Raw genomic sequence first — 18,592 nt, forward strand, 5'->3', positions numbered from 1 at the left:
GGACTCTTCTGTTACCTCATCTTCCCAATTGCCTTGGCACTGACCAAGACAACAGCAGTTGGTATCTCTGCAGCTGGACTTCAGATGTTACAGCTCCGAGAAGAGTAACAGTCTGCTGTTCAAATCAGCTAATTCAGAAAAATCCTAGGACAGTTTGCATTCAGGTGGTACCAGAGGATCTCTGGAACACAGTAAATAACCTAAAACATTGATTGTCAATGACAGTATTGCAAATAGTTTTAATACAGAACTACACTGCAGCCTAATGCAGGATTTCCATTGTTAGCTATGTATGCTAACTTAATACGTTCAAACCCTCAAAGCACCTGTGAAATCACACACACACACACACACACACACACACACACACACCCCACTTAAAATGTATGTTTATTGCATGTAATGACTTGTGGAAAAGACCAGTTTTTCCTTCAATTATCGATAACATAGAGAGGTCAAGACATGAGCCAATATGGAAACTCAGAACATGAGTCACTAGCATAGCAGAAGGAAAACTCTACCCCTAATATCTTCCCCCCTCTGATTGTCTAAATCCACGTTGTTTGTGAAAATGTAAAAGCAATTTCTGCAAAAGCTTATTTCTCCTCTGAAGTTTTTCTTTCCTGGTACTTGATATATTAACAATTCCACCCCGAGATCTTCGATCTCACTACCTGGGTTTATTTTTTTGCACATGCAGAATCAAGTTTTAAAAATAAATGCCCACAGTCAGATGTTTAAGTCTTACAAAATAAAAGTCTGCATCCAGAACTAGTACTTCTGTAACAAAAATAAAGGGGAAGCAGACTTGGAGAAAACCTAATAAAAAAAGGAAAGCAGCTTTACAGGTATAACATGTTACAGCTTTAACACTGTTCCACCTGCTGCCAGGAATTTTAACTTCTTCCTTGTTTACAAAGTGGACATTAGAATCAGGTTCTTCATTTTAAGAAGAAAAGCCAGGATTACAGCATCCTCAGCCCCACCATTAATATAACCACATTAAACGTGGTTATAAAAGCCATGTTTAATAAGACAGTTTAAACCATAACACAAATAATTTGTAAGCCTTCCAACTCTAAAGTCATGCTGTTAAGTTCTTCACACTTCTCCAAGTTTTAATGGTTAAAGGAGAAAACTCACAGTTTAAGGACTAGTATTGCCAAACACAAAGCAGATGCTGCTTTACATTGTCAAGAGATATTAGAGCCTGACACTTGGTATTGCATCAACAGGATACTGGAAGTTATAAGGGCGAGATGAATACTGTTATCAAAAGAACTCAGATCTCTGTGACTGAAATTTGCATGTTAACATCTGCAGAAATGGTATTTAAAAGCTCTACAGTCAGCTTCTATCATTAAAAAGGCTGTACAGCATTTAAGATACTTGTATTACCGAAACCTGTACAAAGTTATCAAGTTTTACATTTCCAAAATACTTACTACAAAGTGCTTGAGAAAGAAACTATTTCTCCTTTTAAAGCCATGTGACAAGCAACTCCCCTTATAAAGAAGAGGATTCAGTAGCTGTTGTGTTTTTCTTTGCAACAATTTTTATTCTATATTAAGCAACGTAACAACCATTTCTTTTGAGCAGTTTTGCCAAATGTGTCATTACTTTATGCATATATTGGTTGGCCAAATGAACTCAGAATTGTAGCCAGGATCTGATCTTATCCAATAAAGAGAGAAAATATTTCTACTCTGTAATATCCTATATATATACATGTGTGTATGTATACATTTGTGACTGTATATGTATACATACACACACATATAATGTGACTATAAATATGTCTCCTGAAGTAATTGCTATGTCTATTGAACTTACTGGTATAGTATATCTACTTAAGTCTATTGGCAGAAATTTTCACCATCTTTTTTGGTGCCAAAAATGGTCTTTGCCATAGCAGGTTTCTATAGAACTGTAAACAACAATGAAAAAGAGTCTAGTGTATAGGAATGATTTCGGCCATGACTACTGTCCAAGAAAAGAGGCCATAGGATCATCAGGTCTCTGACGTTTCATTCTGTAAGCTTCCATTTCCTCTTCTGTTGGCTCCCTGCTGTCATAAATGCTGTTGTATGGTCTCTTCCTCTCATCTATCTGCATGATTTCTTTCACGTGAAGAAGACGAGCCTCTTCTGCGTTTAGTGCCTGAAATTAAAGAAAAAACCAAACCAAACCATCACAATGAAAGTTTATATTAGATTTCAGTATCAGAAGACGCAGCAGGCAGAATGGTGGGATAAGCAATGCACGTCTGTCCAATACACCTACAGCACACTTCACTTAATGCTCATTTTGTAGAGTTTAACATAAAATGATGGTAAAACGATATTTAACAAACAAGATACTTTCATCTCTTTCCAATTGCCAAAATCAAGTAAGAAACTCCTCAGCTCTACCTAAAATGTAATCATGACCCAGCAAGTACAAAAGCAGATAAGCAAGCATGCGATCTTAGGGGTTTGGGTATGTGTATTTTGGGGGGGGTGTGGGGTTTGTGGTGTTTTTTAAATGCTTTTTGAAATACATGTTATCCCATTCCTCAAACTACCACTCTTGCTCCGTCTAGCTATTTAAAAGAAATGGCATTTGTACAATGCTTTGATTAACCATAATTTCATATGGTTACATCATTTCACAGTCTGAATATCTAGAGGCTGTGCTCGTGGAAGGGCTGTTCAGCAGCAGTCAGCCTATAGCTTGGTGGATGGATTTATTGCATCAGCTGTGAGACTGGGGATGTCTAGGATAAAAAGTGCTAAGTTAAGCTTTGACAGTGCTTTTGATCTCTCCATCTTTCTTCAATACACAAATCACTGTGTTCTGAAATGACTTTTATATATCTACAGCTGTGGTGCCTAGACAGGAAGTGTTCTAAATCATCTAAACTAAATCTTCCAAAACTAAACGTTTATTGCATACTTGCCCAAGAAACAGGGAATATACTTTAGGGCATCTAACAGCATTTTAAATTTGCTTTAGCTCAAAATTAGCATTAAAGAACATCCCACAGAATGCCACAGGTACTGCATAGCAGGCTTCATAAAACTGACGTTGTTGTAAAATATTTTTCAAGTTCTTTCTGCCACAAAACCGTTGAATATAATGCACCTTTTTAAGTTTTTCTTGCTTCTTTTTCTCTTCACCGTCACTATCTGAATTTGAGCTCTTCTTGTGCTTCTTCTTTTTCTTCTCTTTCTGTTTCTCTTGGTGGATCTGTAAAGTGGAAAACCACTCATTGTTAAGATTCAACTTGCAAACAGTAATGTTGAAGCCATTAAGTCCCACCAAGAGTCTACTGAAACTAAGTTCTCATATAGCATTAATGGAGATGTTAATGATCTATTAATGCAGTCTAATGATTTTCAGACTCATTATGACTTGCATCATTTTGTAGTTATATGTATCCTTCCATCTCTTAAAATGCTGAGGAAAAATATCTGCCTGAGAAAGGGAAACAACCTACCTCCATCAGTGTTTTGGGTTTTGTCACGTGTTCTTCCTCCTTGGGTTGCTCTTGTAGTAAGCTTGCTTCAGCATTCTATACAACAGACAAGAGAAAGGATAGCCACTTACTAAGCATACTTGAAAGGGGAAGGACAAAAACCCCCCCAAACCAAACAAATACCCCAACCTCCTCCAAAAAGCAAAAGTCTAAAACTTAGATAGGAAGATTAACGATTTTTAGCTCTTCTCAAGCGACTAAGACAATACTTACAGCAATTTCTTTCCCAGCTTCTCCTGTACAGTATGAGTACTTGACAAATGAGTGGCAGCATTTGTAACCCCACTTGCCTTCTTTCCAGTATGAACCCCAAATGCTCTGAAAGAGGAGACACAAACATCCAGTGATACTCCCGTAAGAGAGCTGCAATCTATTCCTGAGGTTATATCCTGGTAAGTAAACTATTTGAACAATCCAGAAAGGAAATTTATGGGAAATACTTCATAATTTTGCATTAGCTACACAGGTATATTTTCAAACAAGAGAAAAACAACAGGATGTTGTCAACTCATATTCAAAGTCAAACCGAGTAACTTCCCCTTTAGCTTAAGATTGCCATTGTAACTCAAATTTGCATTGCAACCATGGCAATTGGAAGTTTCTCCTTGGTAGAAAAGGAAAGTGTCAAATTTGAGACAGAGGAAGAATTTATTTAGTGTATTAATTATGTTGTACTGTATCCCACCGTACCTCATACCCTTCCAGTGGGAGGGAATCTGACTTTTTTATAATCTTAACATATGCTTACTGTATGGTTGTTGATCTTTACATCCTCTTCATATTTAGAGCAAGCAACAGCTTTCTCTCGTCCTTTGATGACTGTTCCATGCCTAGAGTACTCCACATAATCTTCTGTTTGAGCTAACAGCAGTTCAGCTGGTGGGGCATCCAAATGTTCTTGTCCTCCATACTAAAATGCAAAGAGAAATAACAGTTTGGAAAAAAAGCCCACCTTTTAGGCAATTAAGAATTACATTTTAAAAAGCATCTCTTTCAAAAGGCAGTGAAAGTGACACAAAGTGGACAGAGACAATTTAATCTTTAGGGAATAGTTAAGAGTGAAATACATCTCCTCCTATGGCCATTGTGGTGTTTTGGTTTGGTTTTGTTTGTTTTGCCTGGAGAATTAAAGCAGTGATATTCCTCACACAAAGCAGGAAATCTTTTCAGATCAAACTAGAATGCTCTGGTACAACCAAAGCAGTACTTTCTGTCCCACTCCTGACAAGCTGAGGATCTAAATGGATTATTTAGTTGCCAGCTGCCCAAGAAGCCAGCTGCAAAACATAAAACAAATATTTGTCTAGAAGACTGCACTCAAAACTCTAGTCTGAAAATTCTACTTTTCACATTTAAGAGAAAAGGAATGGTTTAAAATAATTCTGGGAGACCGTTACTTGGGTATTTTACAAAAGACACCATCTTTAAACTGAAAAAAAAAATAAAAATCAACCACTTGTATTATTAAAAAAAAAAAAAATCCAAATTCCCACTCCTCCTACATACTGCTGTCAGATTTTTGACTGGAGAAATTCTAACAGTTAATGGAAGAGTTCCCAATAATCCAAAGAAATATAAGCAGATCTTCAAAGTTTCCTATATTAAATAATAAAATTAATCTAATTGACGAGATAGTGTGTTTAGATACAGAAATCTTTTTTATGAATCCAAGCTGCTGAGAACAGCTAATGCTGGTACATTAGTAATTTTATTTGTTTGCCAAGACCCAGGCTTCAAACTCAACAGAATTCTTATTAAATAAGATTGAATGTCTGTTACCTTCTCTAGGATGCTTTCTTTCTGCTGTGCCTTGAAATCTTCTTTTTTCACTTTGAAGGATTTATAAAGTAGCTCTAATTTTGTAGGGTCTGCTTGCAGATGAACTTCAGAGCCTTTGTCATAAGCCTCCCAAGCAAACACTGTGTACACAAGAGGTTTCACTTAATATTTATTCTAAAACTGACACATGCATTCAAATTATGATCATCTTTAACTCTGTAATTTGAAAGAAAGCCTCAATCTAAAGAGATTTATTTCTCTTTTTCACGAATGAAGCACTCTTTAAGTATTTAAATCAATTTCCTTACAAAGACCTCAAAACCTACTTACACTGAGTCTGTGCCATTGAAATGGTATCTCCAGTGTAGCGAACAAAGTTATCACCTGCGTAACCAACCCTGCAGAAAAGAACAACAGGATTTTTAGCATTCAAGAAACATGATTTCCTTTTAAATGCAACCATAGAACACCAACAGGAAAGTAAAAATTCTCCTTTGTGCCCTGAGAGTTAAGAATGGAGGAAGAGGAAGCATTCAATTCAATGAATGAAATTAAGGTCTAGGCTCCCCAGTCATGCAAGTATTAGATAGCAACTCAGAATACTTGATGCCTATGTTTACCTGGAATTATCTTATGACAGAGACCTGGAACTGCGTCTGGGATACCAAACACCGTAAGTCAAACTTGGATCTAATTGCACAATAAATATGCATAAATGGTATGTGATATTCTAGCACAGTGATTCTCACTTTTGAATTTGTGAATCTCTCCTCCCACCCAGACCCAGTGTATGGCTCTACCATTCTCAGTTATCTGAGAATCTCTTTTGCACCCTTCAAAGAGATTCAATGACTGCATAAAACATGTTGAAATTCAATGTTAACAATCCAACTTCTTATTCTTTTCACATCCCCAAAGCCACTCTGAAAAATTTAGTCTGTGGCGGAAACACAGATTCAGCAAAGGTCAAATTATGATTCTGGAGAGAAGTGAAAGCATCTGCATCTAAAACCAGAACTGGCTGGCATGATTCTAGCTGGGGGCAAGGAGAGGTGGAAAGAGCATTATTTGCCAGCATTCAATCACTGCCATCCTGTTCCAGGCAGAGAGCTAATCCAATTACTGTACTCTGAATAAATGTTTCTACTCCAGGCCTGTCTGCTCTGCAAGGCTACAGCACTACACAGGTCAATGCTGGGTCACAGCTCAAGTACTCAACTTGAGTTTTAAGTGAGACAGTCTTATGTGCAGCCAAAAGCCAGCCTATGGTATTCTTTAGTTATCTATCTAGACAATGCCAAAGCTTTTGGACTTTTTTTATGTAGACTCTGTTAACATATGAGGAGCTCTTGCTCCTAATTCAAGTATTCACTTGGGTACTACCAGTATTCCATGCTAGTCTCCACTGCTGAATGCTTTCCAACAAACAAGGGACAAAGTTTAAGATTTGGTTACTGAAGTACTTTACATAAACATCATTACTGTTTACAGGTATAACCTGTATATACAGCAGTATTCTAATTCTTGTGCAGATCGTTAAACTAAATGGTGGTCCACATATCCCTGAATATTAAGGGCCAGTATTACTAAAATACCACTTTTACATATTAAAACAAAAAGTGCTGCTAAATATTTTTCCTGTATTTACTACTACTTCTATCCATAACTGACTAGAGATTCATTAGTACACAACATACAGATAAGAGAAAATACAAAACTATTAATCTTATTTTGAGCAGTTTTGTTGGATACAGAAACATGATCCTGTTTTAACTTACTCGTCTGGATTCTTGCCTGTATTGGCATATGGGTTCTCCCTCATTGCTCTTGTTTTGGGATCATAGTAAGCAGAGTTTGGATCCAGATTCCTCAAGTACTAGGGAAAGAACACAACATACAAGATATTTAATGTTTATGATTTAAAAAAGACTGAAGTTACTCCTGTATCACCCAGCCCAGACATTTAAGAAGCTGGATCTATGTAGAAGGTTAACCTTGACAAAGTCATAAAATGAGCAGAAATAGAACAACCCTGAAACTCCATGCCCCAGGACCCATACATAAACTCATTAACCTTTGAGTATACAATTTTTTGGAAACTAACTCTCATGAATACAAAAGAACATCCATAATGAATTCTTAACTTACTTTAGCAATATCTTCCCGAATACGTAAATTTCTAACTGTGATACGTCTTTTTGAGTCAAAGTTCTGTCCAGGCATATCAATGTCATCTGCGTATTTATCTTCATCCTCATCTTCACTGTTATGATCTCTTTCCTGAGGAGAGATGGGAAACTTCTAAATAAAAGAGGACATTTACACTAGAGACATGTATGAGAGACTGATTTTAGTGGTTTCATTAAAACTTCCGTAACCCATGTAGTTAAAAACTAGCATCATTTACCTGAGCTTAAGTGTGCTATCATACTAATCTAGCATTCAACAGTTCTCAGAAATACAAGGATTTCCACTTCCTCATATGAAAACAGTTACAAAACCAGAACTGTGATTATATTAAGAATACAGTTATCTTGGGACAAACTGTATTACTAAACTAGTTATTTGCATGCATGTCCAAGGTTTGACAACACACAGGAATTAAACCCCAAAACCCTTCTGTGAAATCCAGTGATCTTTGCAGGAAAGAACAGGCAGCCAGTGGCATGAACCCAGCATTCAAACCTTTATGCAACCCTTGTTTCACTGTTGCACTAACTACAGGCCCTTTTTTCTGCCCGTGGCGTGATGCAGTGAGTAGTGATCTTACTGTCTGTGAATTTGGTTCCTCTTCTCCCCACTGCTGTCTTGGGGAGTTCTGCAGCAAACAAAGAGCACATCAGCAGAGAAGACGATATAGTGGAAAAAGGAAAGATAGCAGGGATATAAAGAGCAATCAAAGCAGAGCTTGATGATGGATGCAAAATACAATTTACACGTGGCAAAGACTGCAACATCATGTTCTAGGAAAGAGCTTGTAAGTGTCTCTGTTACAGATGTATGTTGGAGACCTTCTCACTGTATTCCAAACAATTTTCCAAGTCTTTGTAAAACCGGCAAATTCTAGAAGTGTCACTGTTTGTTAGAGCTTGCTATGCCTTTGACCACTAATAGTTTACACTTTCATATCATGCAAATATAACCAAGATTCAACTCTGAAAGCTTAATCAATATTTATGCTTAATGAGGATTGACAGAATTTCAGAAGCCATGATTTAATCTGGAGAAACAGAGCTAGACTTTATTTTTCAACCTGCTTAGCCTCTAACTTGAGAATACTTGCAGCATTAAAAATGGAAGTAAGAAGACTGACCAGCAAATTGGCTATACAAAACAGTCTTGGTCTTGTCAGAGATAGTTCTTACGTTTCAAACACACTTCCCTTCTTACAGCTTCATTTTGTAAGGAATATGGAAGCCAACAATGTTTGCCTTGTGGTAAAAACAGGCACCAAAAAGAGAAAGAATATTTTTCTAACGGGAAGGCCAGAACGCTGTCGTTTGTGCTGGGCTGGAGATTAAGTTCACTCTGCCATCTACTGACAAAATGTGAAGTGACAACCTCTGGAAAACGCAGGCCCAACGGTATGTCGTCTTTCTTGTGCTTGTTTTCTTTCTTACAGTATTAATTAAAAAAACCCTAGTTCCGACCAGTAGCAGTCTCTACTTTCCCCCCATTTTATAAACTTAGAATATTACCGGAAATTACTTTTTAAAAATAGAATTTTATATCAAAGATTATCAAAAGCACTGCCTATAATCTCAGAGGAGTTTTTAGAAGTTAGCAGAAGATGGGAACTCTGCAGTTATAAACTAGAGGGAATGACACTGCAAATAAGTCATAGCAACGACTGGAGGAAGAAACAAGTTTGGGTTAACATAAAGAAAATACCTTCCTATTCTAATTTATACCAATCATTACAAAAACAATCCACAGTCATGTAATGGTCATTACCTCAACATTAGTCAGATGTAACCTTTCAGTATATGAACAAAATTCCATGTAAAACAAGCTTTTTTGACCCAAAATTCCATGTCATTAATGTTAGCAATAATAATCATATAGAATCTTTGCCCGTAGGAGGAAAACAGTCAACTTTCACTTGAAAGAAGATACTTCAAATTCTTGAATGTGACACACAATGTGCTGGTGCTAGGGAAGTATTTAAATTATTGAAGGGTATAAAAAAACCCCAACAATAGCAGGCCCTGCATAGAGAGGAAAAGCATCAAAGAGCAGAAGGAACCTGATTCAGGCTTATTATTAGGAGTTAGTTTACTTACCACTTGCTCCAGCTTCCCTGATGCTAACTCTTCCTGAAGCTTCTGGGCTTTCAGTGTACGTTTGGCCTGTGTATCATGAAACACATTTGTTTTAATGTTCCTTCTTAACAGCAAGTGTGCAGTAATATTTATTTATCACAACCAACTCCTCTGACTGCTGTCATTAAAATGTGCTAATTATTACCAAATATGGGGGCTTAACTGTCTTGGTGCTTGTAAAAAATCAGCAGCCTACAACTTGTCCCCTCTAACTCCTGTGCTTTACCACACTGTTTTCTGAGGCTCAAGGAGAGGAAATGACGTACACTAACTATTTTACTACTTTGTATTATACTGTTAAAAGTTTACCAGATTTATGCAGTTCTACCATTAATACATTCATCCTACTTTAAGAACTAGAGAGCTTATTTCAGTTGTGTTTAAAAACAAATACGTTTTACTATTGTGTCCTCAATAGACTAGTTAGAAACTTCAGTGCTTAAGGTACTTTGTGACTGATGCTGCATTTATGGTTCATGCAAGAGAGGCCACTAAAGTCTAGCACCTGAAGTGGGATTTCAAAGTACTTCTGGAGACTGCCAAGGACAGTCTAGGCAGGTTTTGGTTACCTCCAAAAATGGAGACTGTCCAGCCCCACTGGGCAAGCTGTTCCCCTGTTTGATCACCCTTACTGTAGAATATTTTTTTCTTATCATTAAACAGAATTTCTTGTATTTCAGTTTTTGCCCACTGCTTCTTGTCCTGTCATTAGATACTACTCGTAAGAGTCCAGTTCTGCCTTTAAACATTCCCATCAAACATTTACACACACTGATTAGATTACTTTTAGCACTAGCTTTCCTATGTACTATAGGAAAATACTGAGGACCAGGCATCGAAGGGAGTTACTTAGGCACCTAAATATCTTCTGGTACAGGTAGCTGACATCTAGCTAAGGTAGTGAACTCTTTTTTCAGCTTTTCTTAGAAGTTACTTAGTGTTCACATACATTTGGTGCATACACATAAGAAGTTATCTGCAACAGCAGGATGCCAGCCTGCAAAGAGATGTGTACAAATATACTACTCCTCCATCATGGTAACAAAAAGGATTCATTAATAAAAAAAAATGAACGAGGTTACAAAATAGGTATTGTTGGCTCTAAAACAACTAGATAATAAATTCCTTTCTTGCATATGATTCAATCTGCATCTTGAGTAATAAATTCTAAGGTTTGCCTATTAAAAGGTAAGCAATGTGGAGAGACTATTTATTGTACAGATCCATACTCAGTTGCCAGTTCTGATCTCAATTTTCAGTTTATGTGAAGTCTGCTACCAACCATAGTATTCATCTCACTTTTTCATTATCAATACAGCACAAGGTCTAATATTAAAACTGCACATAAAAAACATGCCTCTTCCCAGCGAAACCAAACACTAAACTTTTCCTGAATGAAACGTAACAGCTACATACCAAATCAACCTTGGCATATTCCTCTACAATCTTCATATGCTCTTCTGGGTTATAGCCATTCCAACGGTCTCGCTTTCCATCATAATCAAATGTCAGTTGAGGCTGCACGTGTTCATCTGGTGCGATATTCATGCCTGTGTATCTTGCTCCAATTCTCCTGGGTCTCTGAAAGTTAAAAAACAATAGATGGATCAGTCCATTAGACTAAAATATGTTACTCAGATACCCGTTTAAAAATAGTATCGAGATCCTCTAGAGCCACTTAAATTCAGCACTATAAGCCTGTGAATTGTACATAAATGCAAGTAATTAATTTCTGTATTTTAAAGCAGCACAACTGATTCCAAACTCCATCAATTTTGAACTGTATTTTCCACAGTTAAGAATGAAATTGAAACACCAATTTCTGGGTGTGGCTTCTAATTGACATGGAACAGAAAGACAGCACTTGGGTTAAAGCAAATTATTATGAAGAACTAAAAAGTTTTCACCTATTATTGCAGTACTGATCACAAACAGAATTGATGAGCAACAACCTGAACAGTAACATTTCTTCCCTTTATTTTTCCTACATAATAATTTCTTCAGAAATTTCCAAGCCACCTTTCAATACCTGTTTTTCCAAATAGCTTCCTCAAAACCAGAAATTTCTCTTTTATCTATAGCTGCCTATTTTTCACTAATATTAGAATGCACACTGTTTTCAAAACCATTAAAACATCAACAAAATGATTCTATGATTCTAAAAGTCAAGTTTACCTCCATGCAGTCCTTCTTACTGTGTGTCAATGCACCACAGTTCTCACAAGCTCCTTTACGGTATCTAGTTGCCACAGCATGCTGAACAACAAAGAAAGACACTGTTGTACAAACTTCTGGCAAGATTTATACACATGTTCCCAACACCCAATTCATTTTTTCAATAGAACTAAAGTGTGCATGATGTACCCAAGCCCAGAACATGTATTTTGATTATTATCAAACACTACCTTGTGTTTGATCAAATCAGACTTGCCTGCTGAATTAGAATCCCCAACTCCTGTCTCCCTCAAAAACACGTTCCCAGAAATCATATCCTCTTGGAATCAACCCAAATCTTTATTTTATGACAAAAAAAAATTGTGCATACCTCTTTAACTCCTCGTTTGTACCATTCTCCAGCGGTGCTATACTTTTTCTGCTTCTCTGGCTGTGGTCTCTGATGCTTTAGTGTAGGTCTTTTAGAAGGATCTATGTACCATGGTACTGAGGATATGTACTGAGGAATATGAGGATTGATATCCCTGTAAAAGATGTGTAATAAATACATGGAATAGGAAAAGAACCCCCACAACAACTTAGCCTAACATATAACTCTCACATTAAAGTTCAGTGCTTTACAAGTGATAATAAAATAATGAAGTTGTTATAACACATTGCAAATTTAACTAGATGAACACAGGTTCACGTTGCGATGCTGTTGTCATCTAATTCCTGACTCCAAATCAAACGCTTCATTTTGTGCAATGTTACTGAGCACAAAACCAGTAACACTGCTCTTCTCAAAAGCAACAAGCCTCATAGAAGCAAGAGACAGGGAACTGATAACGTACACTGTGAAGTTCCCCAGTACCATGTTTTGGTCACTTTTAGACCACCACTTACAAGTAGCCACATAGATGGAACTTTTAGCAGCACTATCAATAGATTATGGTCAATAAACATTGAACCTACATTTTTTTTGTGGGGAAAATATGTTTCTAGGGATTACTGGAATGTTAAAGCAAATTAACAGTCCCAACTATTTATTTCTACAATGACCCATGTATCACCCTCATGATTATTCTGTAATCACATCAGGGATAAAAGGCATTTTTAACCAGTACCTTTACAACAACCACAGCTTTAATTAAACTTACTTTCCTTCTTCATCCACCTCAGCAGGCGCATTTCCTAGTTTTCTCTGTTCTTCCAATTCCTTTTTTTTCCTCCAGTCTTCTCTTGTCATCTTCTTTGGTTCCTCCAGGCCCACATCATTCGATCCTCCTGAAGGAGCAGCATTCACCACTGTCCCTGATGACATACTGTTTTTTCTCTTTCTTTTCCTGTTATGAGAAAATAGAAGTCTCACAGATCAGTAGTATATGACAGCACAATTCATCATGGTTTTGCATCGAGTGAAACCAGTAACACTGTAAAATGCACTCAAAAATAAGCACCGGTGCTGAAAAAAACTCTTACTATTAATTAACGTAATGTCTCCTTTGTTATGTTAATTAATCTATTATTTAGGGTCACTTGCTGGAGGTGCCTTACTGCCTGTGTTGTTCATCTACAGGAACACTACCAAGTCTTGTGTATTTTCCTGCCCATGGCAGGGGGTTGAAACTAGATGATCTTTAAGGGCCCTTCCAACCCAAACCATTCTATGATTCTAGGTCCCGCTCTCTGCCCAGCCGGACGCCAGGCGGGGACGCACAGCAGCAGCTCTGCACGCAGCGCAGGACACCACTATGGGCGCTCCAGCCCCCGCGGACCTGCACACGGACTCACCCGCCGCCGCCACCGCTGCTGTTCGGGTCAGCAGGGCCCTCGGACCGGCCGGGGTTGCCGGAAGGCCCTGACCCGTCCATGCAGCATGCGCGAACCCGAGCCTACGCGTAAGCGAGTCGAGAGAGGCCTGCGAGGAAGCAGCACCCTAGCAGGGCCCGGGCCCGCAAGGATGCGGGCGCTTCCCCGGAGCCCCGAGCGGCCGCCCCGAGCGCCGGTCCCCGCCGCTGCCCGCGGCCCCTCTACCCCAGCCCCAGGCCCTTGTTTACCTGCCAGGCCGCACAGCCACCGGGCACGCACCACGGCTACGTCACAGGGAGCGACGGCACTGCCAAAGCGTCACTGCTGAGCCAATCGCCTGCGGAGCATTAGTCGAAGTAGCCAATTGGCGATGCGGAGCCAGTTTAAAAGGTGGCGGTTCGTCACTGCAGGACGCTACCGGCTTGTTGTCTGAGGAGCGTCTGTAGCTTGGTGTTCGTGTGAGCCGAGGCGGGTCTGTGCCGGTACTGCTGCGCTCGGGCCTGCCGGTGGTGCTTGAGGTGGGCCCTGGGCTGGGGGAGCGGAGGGTGGGTGGTGTTACCGCTTACAGCCGGAGTGCGGGAAGTGGCTTGAACTAAGGGGAGCGCTGAGGCCTGCGGCTGTAAGTCTTGCTCTGACTGTGCTTGAGCTCTTGACTTCAAGCTACACCAGCTAAAAGCAGCTTTTTCCTTCAGGCTCCTACTGAATGAGGGGTCGTTGCGTACCTGTGCAATGGCAGTGGCAAGCTCCAGGTGGGAGCTGCCTGGATACTAATTAACAGTGTGAAGAAGTGCTCTGATCTGTTATCTCGGTTAGGGCTGAAAAATGTAGTGAAGTTATCGATTTGTATAGGGTGTCATCGGTTTCTTTTTCTCATGAAAAGGTGTCTCTGCTAGTAAAATAACTGTAATTGTACTTATGTGCTCAAATGCTACATGTTTTGAGCTAAGGACTGGATTGCTTAGCTAGGAGATGTACTCTTATTGTACTAAAGAAACCACAAAGAAGTAACAAAGCAAGCCAAAGGTATTAGATCTTTCCGTGTAGGATTGTTAGTGAGACTTTACTTCTTTCCTGAACTCATATAAGCTCTTTTAGGACTATGAGGCTACCATGTGCACTAATAATGCCTTCAAACATAAGGGTCTGTAGCTAAACTATTATTCAATGGTGTGAAGTACGTGTTTGTTCCCCCTTGTCTAAGGACCAGCACATGGCAGCTGTATTGTCTTTAATGCAGTTTGTTTAAAAAGTGTGCTTTGGTGGAAAAGAAGCTGATAAGAATAATTTCCTCTTTTTCCTGTATGGCCTTTCCAGAGTCTTCTCAACCTGAAGATGGCAACTCTGATCTTTATTGATCAGGAGAATGATGAAGTTGGCAATACTAAGAATCGGCTAAGACTCCCTTCAGGATCTTGTGAGTACATGCAGCCTTAAAACAGCAGGAGATCAGATAAAGTGCATAAATCCATGTCTTGCTAATCACTGTTTTGATCAGTAATAGTTTTTTATCCCTATGTCTACTTCTCTAGCAATTCTACTAAGCTCTTCAAATACCATAAAAATGGAGATAACTCTGTTTTTGTCATAGATGGGGTTTATGATCCTGAGTTTTAAGTGATGGACAATGATTTTTGATGGCTACTTTTCTAGCATATGCGTTTACTGAAGCAAGCTTTAGGGTTGATATGGTGCTAAAGCTTGTTTATTTTTTTCTTCCACCCACTCCAGCAAAAATCTTATCTGAAAGAACGCAAGTTAAGACTCCACTTCCCAAAAAAACAGTCAGTACGTCTCCAGCTGCACCTCGCTCTGTCAGGAAGGCTCTTGGAAATGTGAATAGAACTCAAGGAGTCACAAGCAAGTTGGAAAAGATAAGACAGAAAAGTCAGCATTGTGCTGCAAACAAAGTGAGTACAACACACTTAGGAGGGACAGCGGGGAGCTTCCCCATCAGTTTTCATTGTTTAGCATGATGTCCTATGGTACAGAATATCCCTTTGATCTGTTGGGTCAGCTGTCCCAGCTGTGTCCCCTCACAACTTCTTGCCTATGCTTGGGTGGCGTGAGAAGCAGAAAAACCCTTGACTCTGTGTAAGCACTGCTCAGCAATAACTAAAACATCTCTGTATTATTATCACTGTTTTCATTGTGAATCCAAAGCATGGCATCATATGAGCTACCAGAAAAAAATTAACACTATCCTAGCCAAAACCAGCACAAGGAATACAGGAGCGTAGGAGGTACCAAATGGCAAAGTAGTGGTTCTAGAGAAAATACTGAGTTAATGTCTTGTTTGCATGTTAAGTATCAGAAACCTAGTATCATGAGTGTAAATATTCCAGTGCAGTGATTTATTGCTGCTGTAGTGTTTTACTACATAAACTCAACTGAAGCATTTGTCTGTCTCCAGGTTATTTGTCTTGAAGTTACTTAGGCATAGCTGTTGTCTGTAGCAGGCATTCTTGTCTGTAGACCTGCTATGGCACAGGAATACCATTACAAATGGAAACTGCAGTAGCTCAAATAATGTAACTTCCTCTTTTTAATATCACTAAGAAGACTGCAGGTTTAGAAAGCTGTGATGCAATGGCTGAAGAACAGTGGCCAGAAATAGAAAACATGTTTCCTTTTGATCCTCGAGGTAAGAACTATTGGTGTAATTATCAAAATGAACAATCAGGCTTTCACGAGTGTTGCTTTGTTTCAAAACTTTCTAAACTATTGTGGCAAATAAGTTAGCATTGCATTTCTCTGGAGTCCTTAAGCATAAGGGTGCTTGCTACTTCTGAAATACCATCTCATTCTCATTTAAGTATTTCTAATGGCAATAGCTGTGTTCCACAGATGTAGTAGTCAGCCTTTTACTGCGATGGCACGAAACTACTTCTATAGTCTCTTAGTTTGTAAAATAGCAACTGGTAGACAAGTATTCAAGGGAGTACTTAAGCAGTACTGAAAAGCAGACTAATCTTGATTGTATGCCGAGACAGTAACTTGCAACTGAAAAGATTCCTACTACTGTAGGATATAATAGTTTCATCTTCAACTCTTAAAGCTGTTCTTTGCACAGCCCACTGCAGGTAGTCTATTAATCATCCAAAGTGTGTCCTTAAGCTGTCCAGTTCATCTGGAAGTGAATGTGCAAAAAACTGATCTGTTAATGTAAAGCAGGAACTTTTGTGGTGTATGGGATTTTGACAACTAAGATATAACTGTGAAAAAATACCCAATAGAGTGGGGACTGTTGGATTGTGCTGTTTTGGACCTGCTGTCACTTCATTTAATCTAGGAGAATTTGTGGCTTCTCAGGCTGTGCACTGTTATTAAACTACAGTGTGTCTTTCTCAAATAGATTTTGAGAGTTTTGACCTTCCTGAAGAGCACAAACTAAGCAATATCAACCTGCATGGTGTTCCCCTCATGGTATTTGAAAGGACATATGAAAGATGTGTGAACATGGTTCCTTCACCTGTGAAGATTGAAGAGGTTTCATGGGAGTCTAGTAAGTGGAAACTTGGCATGACTTTCAGTACACGCAGTGCTCATTGTGGTTTAGGAAAGAATCTACTGCAGTAGTGAGCTGCCGCTGCTCTACTGGCTAGCAGAATAAAACTACTGTCAGCTTTTGAGGTGTAGTCAAGCTGAATTTAACTAGTACAGGCTGTGGTCTCACTGATGTTGCAGAGTGTTGTAGACAGGTGGTGTGGTGTGGAGTTACTAGGCACCCGAGCCAGCTTAGGTCGTGTCAATGCTGCACTTGCCCTGTTTCTTGTAAGGGTCTACCTGCTCTGTTGTGGGCTTATGCATGGCTGCATGCTTTGAGGTACTCTAGCATGATCTCATGCACAGCCACAGATTTTTCAAGTTGTGAACTGATTGAGTTTTCTTAGGCAATCAGACTATTTCCCTTAATAATTCAGGGGCCTTATGTTAATCCACTGGGAGCTAACTTATATTTAGGAATATAGATTCTGGGTTTCATGAGAAACTTTTTTTTTTCTAACTTTCAGACTTGCTGCAATCAACTGCCGACTTCCTTGATACCCTGGATGAGATCATTGACATGCCACCTCCGAATTATGACATTTAATCCATATTCTGAAGCTTCTATTGAGTTCAAATTTCATAGTTCTGTATTTTTTAAATAAAAGTTAATCTAACCTGTATAATACTAGATTTGTCTCTTTTAAAGAGACCCAAGATGTAGATAGTACAGCAGTGCTTTGAAAAAGAAGACTTAAAGCGGAGCAGGTGAGCTTCAAAGCAAGAGTACGATACACTGTTGTCCACTGTATCTGGAAGTTAGTATGTGCTGATTAGACTACATGGTCATGATAGGTTGAAGCCCTTCTGAACTATTTAGATAACTTTATTAAATACACATTAGTTTTAAACAATTGTGTATCTAGTGTCCATTAAGTACTAGAGCTGGTACTCTTGTGGCATTTTTCTCTATTGAACTCATTTACTATTTACAGTGGTGGTTCAAGATGTGTTGGATTCTTATGCAGCTGCAGACTGCTTCTAATTGTACATCATTGTAGTGCTGATTGCTGGATACTGTCTGTGCTCTGTGATGAAACCCTAGCCTTCAAGTTATAAACACACAGGTTCAATAATATATATTTTTCTTATGTTTTAATGGTCTTAACTCCTGTTTTTCATTACATAAAGCAGGTCAATTGTCAGCCTTCACTTATCTACTTCTACAGCTGTTGGGCAGTGTTCTGATCTAGTTGTATGACAGCAGCCTGAGCTGCCTTCAGCTTTCAGCTCATGCTTAACATGGATTGCAATGCTGTGCCTGTGTTCTGATCACAGGCTGAGGTAGAAAGCCTTTCTGTATTCTATGATGCACCTGAGCTCTGAACAGGAGGTATTGCCATTACACAGTTGCACTGTGGCACCATGTAACTGCAAGCAGTAACAATGGCAAGACCAGCTTTTCAGCTCACATTTTACAGTAATGTCTGAATTAACAAGAAATACACTTTAATGCTTGTGAACT

At 38.9% G+C, this 18,592-nt stretch overlaps 2 protein-coding genes across 4 annotated transcripts; one reads left to right on the plus strand and one right to left on the minus strand.

Moving 5' to 3' along the window:
- Nucleotides 1-1,538: 1,538 nt before the first annotated feature.
- On the minus strand, nucleotides 1,539-13,860 carry SLU7 (SLU7 homolog, splicing factor). Of its 2 annotated transcripts, XM_057409847.1 has the most exons (16): nucleotides 13,833-13,860; nucleotides 12,933-13,118; nucleotides 12,164-12,317; nucleotides 11,794-11,874; nucleotides 11,035-11,199; nucleotides 9,580-9,645; nucleotides 8,067-8,114; nucleotides 7,445-7,576; nucleotides 7,075-7,172; nucleotides 5,627-5,694; nucleotides 5,297-5,436; nucleotides 4,266-4,427; nucleotides 3,731-3,835; nucleotides 3,479-3,553; nucleotides 3,124-3,228; nucleotides 1,539-2,160 (listed from the first exon to the last, which is right to left on the minus strand). In XM_057409847.1, exons 2-16 carry the CDS (start codon nucleotides 13,094-13,096, stop codon nucleotides 1,981-1,983), a joined length of 1,743 nt encoding a protein of 580 aa, XP_057265830.1. In that variant the 5' UTR covers nucleotides 13,097-13,118; nucleotides 13,833-13,860; the 3' UTR covers nucleotides 1,539-1,980. The 2 variants fall into 2 exon arrangements, with proteins under 2 accessions (XP_057265830.1, XP_057265831.1); XM_057409848.1 differs by lacking the exon at nucleotides 8,067-8,114.
- A 1,026-nt stretch (nucleotides 13,861-14,886) lies between these two features.
- Nucleotides 14,887-17,822, plus strand: PTTG1 (PTTG1 regulator of sister chromatid separation, securin). 2 transcript variants are annotated; one of them, XM_057409854.1, is made up of 5 exons: nucleotides 14,887-14,998; nucleotides 15,313-15,491; nucleotides 16,141-16,225; nucleotides 16,937-17,086; nucleotides 17,595-17,822. In XM_057409854.1, exons 1-5 carry the CDS (start codon nucleotides 14,917-14,919, stop codon nucleotides 17,672-17,674), a joined length of 576 nt encoding a protein of 191 aa, XP_057265837.1. In that variant the 5' UTR covers nucleotides 14,887-14,916; the 3' UTR covers nucleotides 17,675-17,822. The 2 variants fall into 2 exon arrangements, with proteins under 2 accessions (XP_057265837.1, XP_057265838.1); XM_057409855.1 differs by having other exon boundaries at nucleotides 16,144-16,225.
- Nucleotides 17,823-18,592: the final 770 nt, after the last annotated feature.

The sequence above is a fragment of the Pezoporus wallicus genome, unplaced genomic scaffold (genome assembly GCF_028554395.1).
Source record: "Pezoporus wallicus isolate ANWC-B61680 ecotype Strahan unplaced genomic scaffold, APGP_CSIRO_Pwel_v1 contig_4309, whole genome shotgun sequence".
Taxonomy (NCBI): Eukaryota; Metazoa; Chordata; class Aves; order Psittaciformes; family Psittacidae; genus Pezoporus; species Pezoporus wallicus.

Excerpts from the sequence above, each read along its gene's own strand:
- SLU7 (XM_057409847.1), bottom strand. The coding sequence starts at position 13,096 with ATGTCATCAGGGACAGTGGTGAATGCTGCTCCTTCAGGAGGATCGAAT. Across the intron at positions 7,577-8,066 it reads AGGAACCAAATTCACAGACA|GAAAGAGATCATAACAGTGA; the intron begins GTAAGATCACTA and ends ATCTCTCCTCAG. Across the intron at positions 2,161-3,123 it reads AGCAAGAAAAACTTAAAAAG|GCACTAAACGCAGAAGAGGC; the intron begins GTGCATTATATT and ends CTTTAATTTCAG.
- PTTG1 (XM_057409854.1), top strand. The coding sequence starts at position 14,917 with ATGGCAACTCTGATCTTTATTGATCAGGAGAATGATGAAGTTGGCAAT. Across the intron at positions 15,492-16,140 it reads AGCATTGTGCTGCAAACAAA|AAGACTGCAGGTTTAGAAAG; the intron begins GTGAGTACAACA and ends AATATCACTAAG. Across the intron at positions 16,226-16,936 it reads GTTTCCTTTTGATCCTCGAG|ATTTTGAGAGTTTTGACCTT; the intron begins GTAAGAACTATT and ends TTTCTCAAATAG.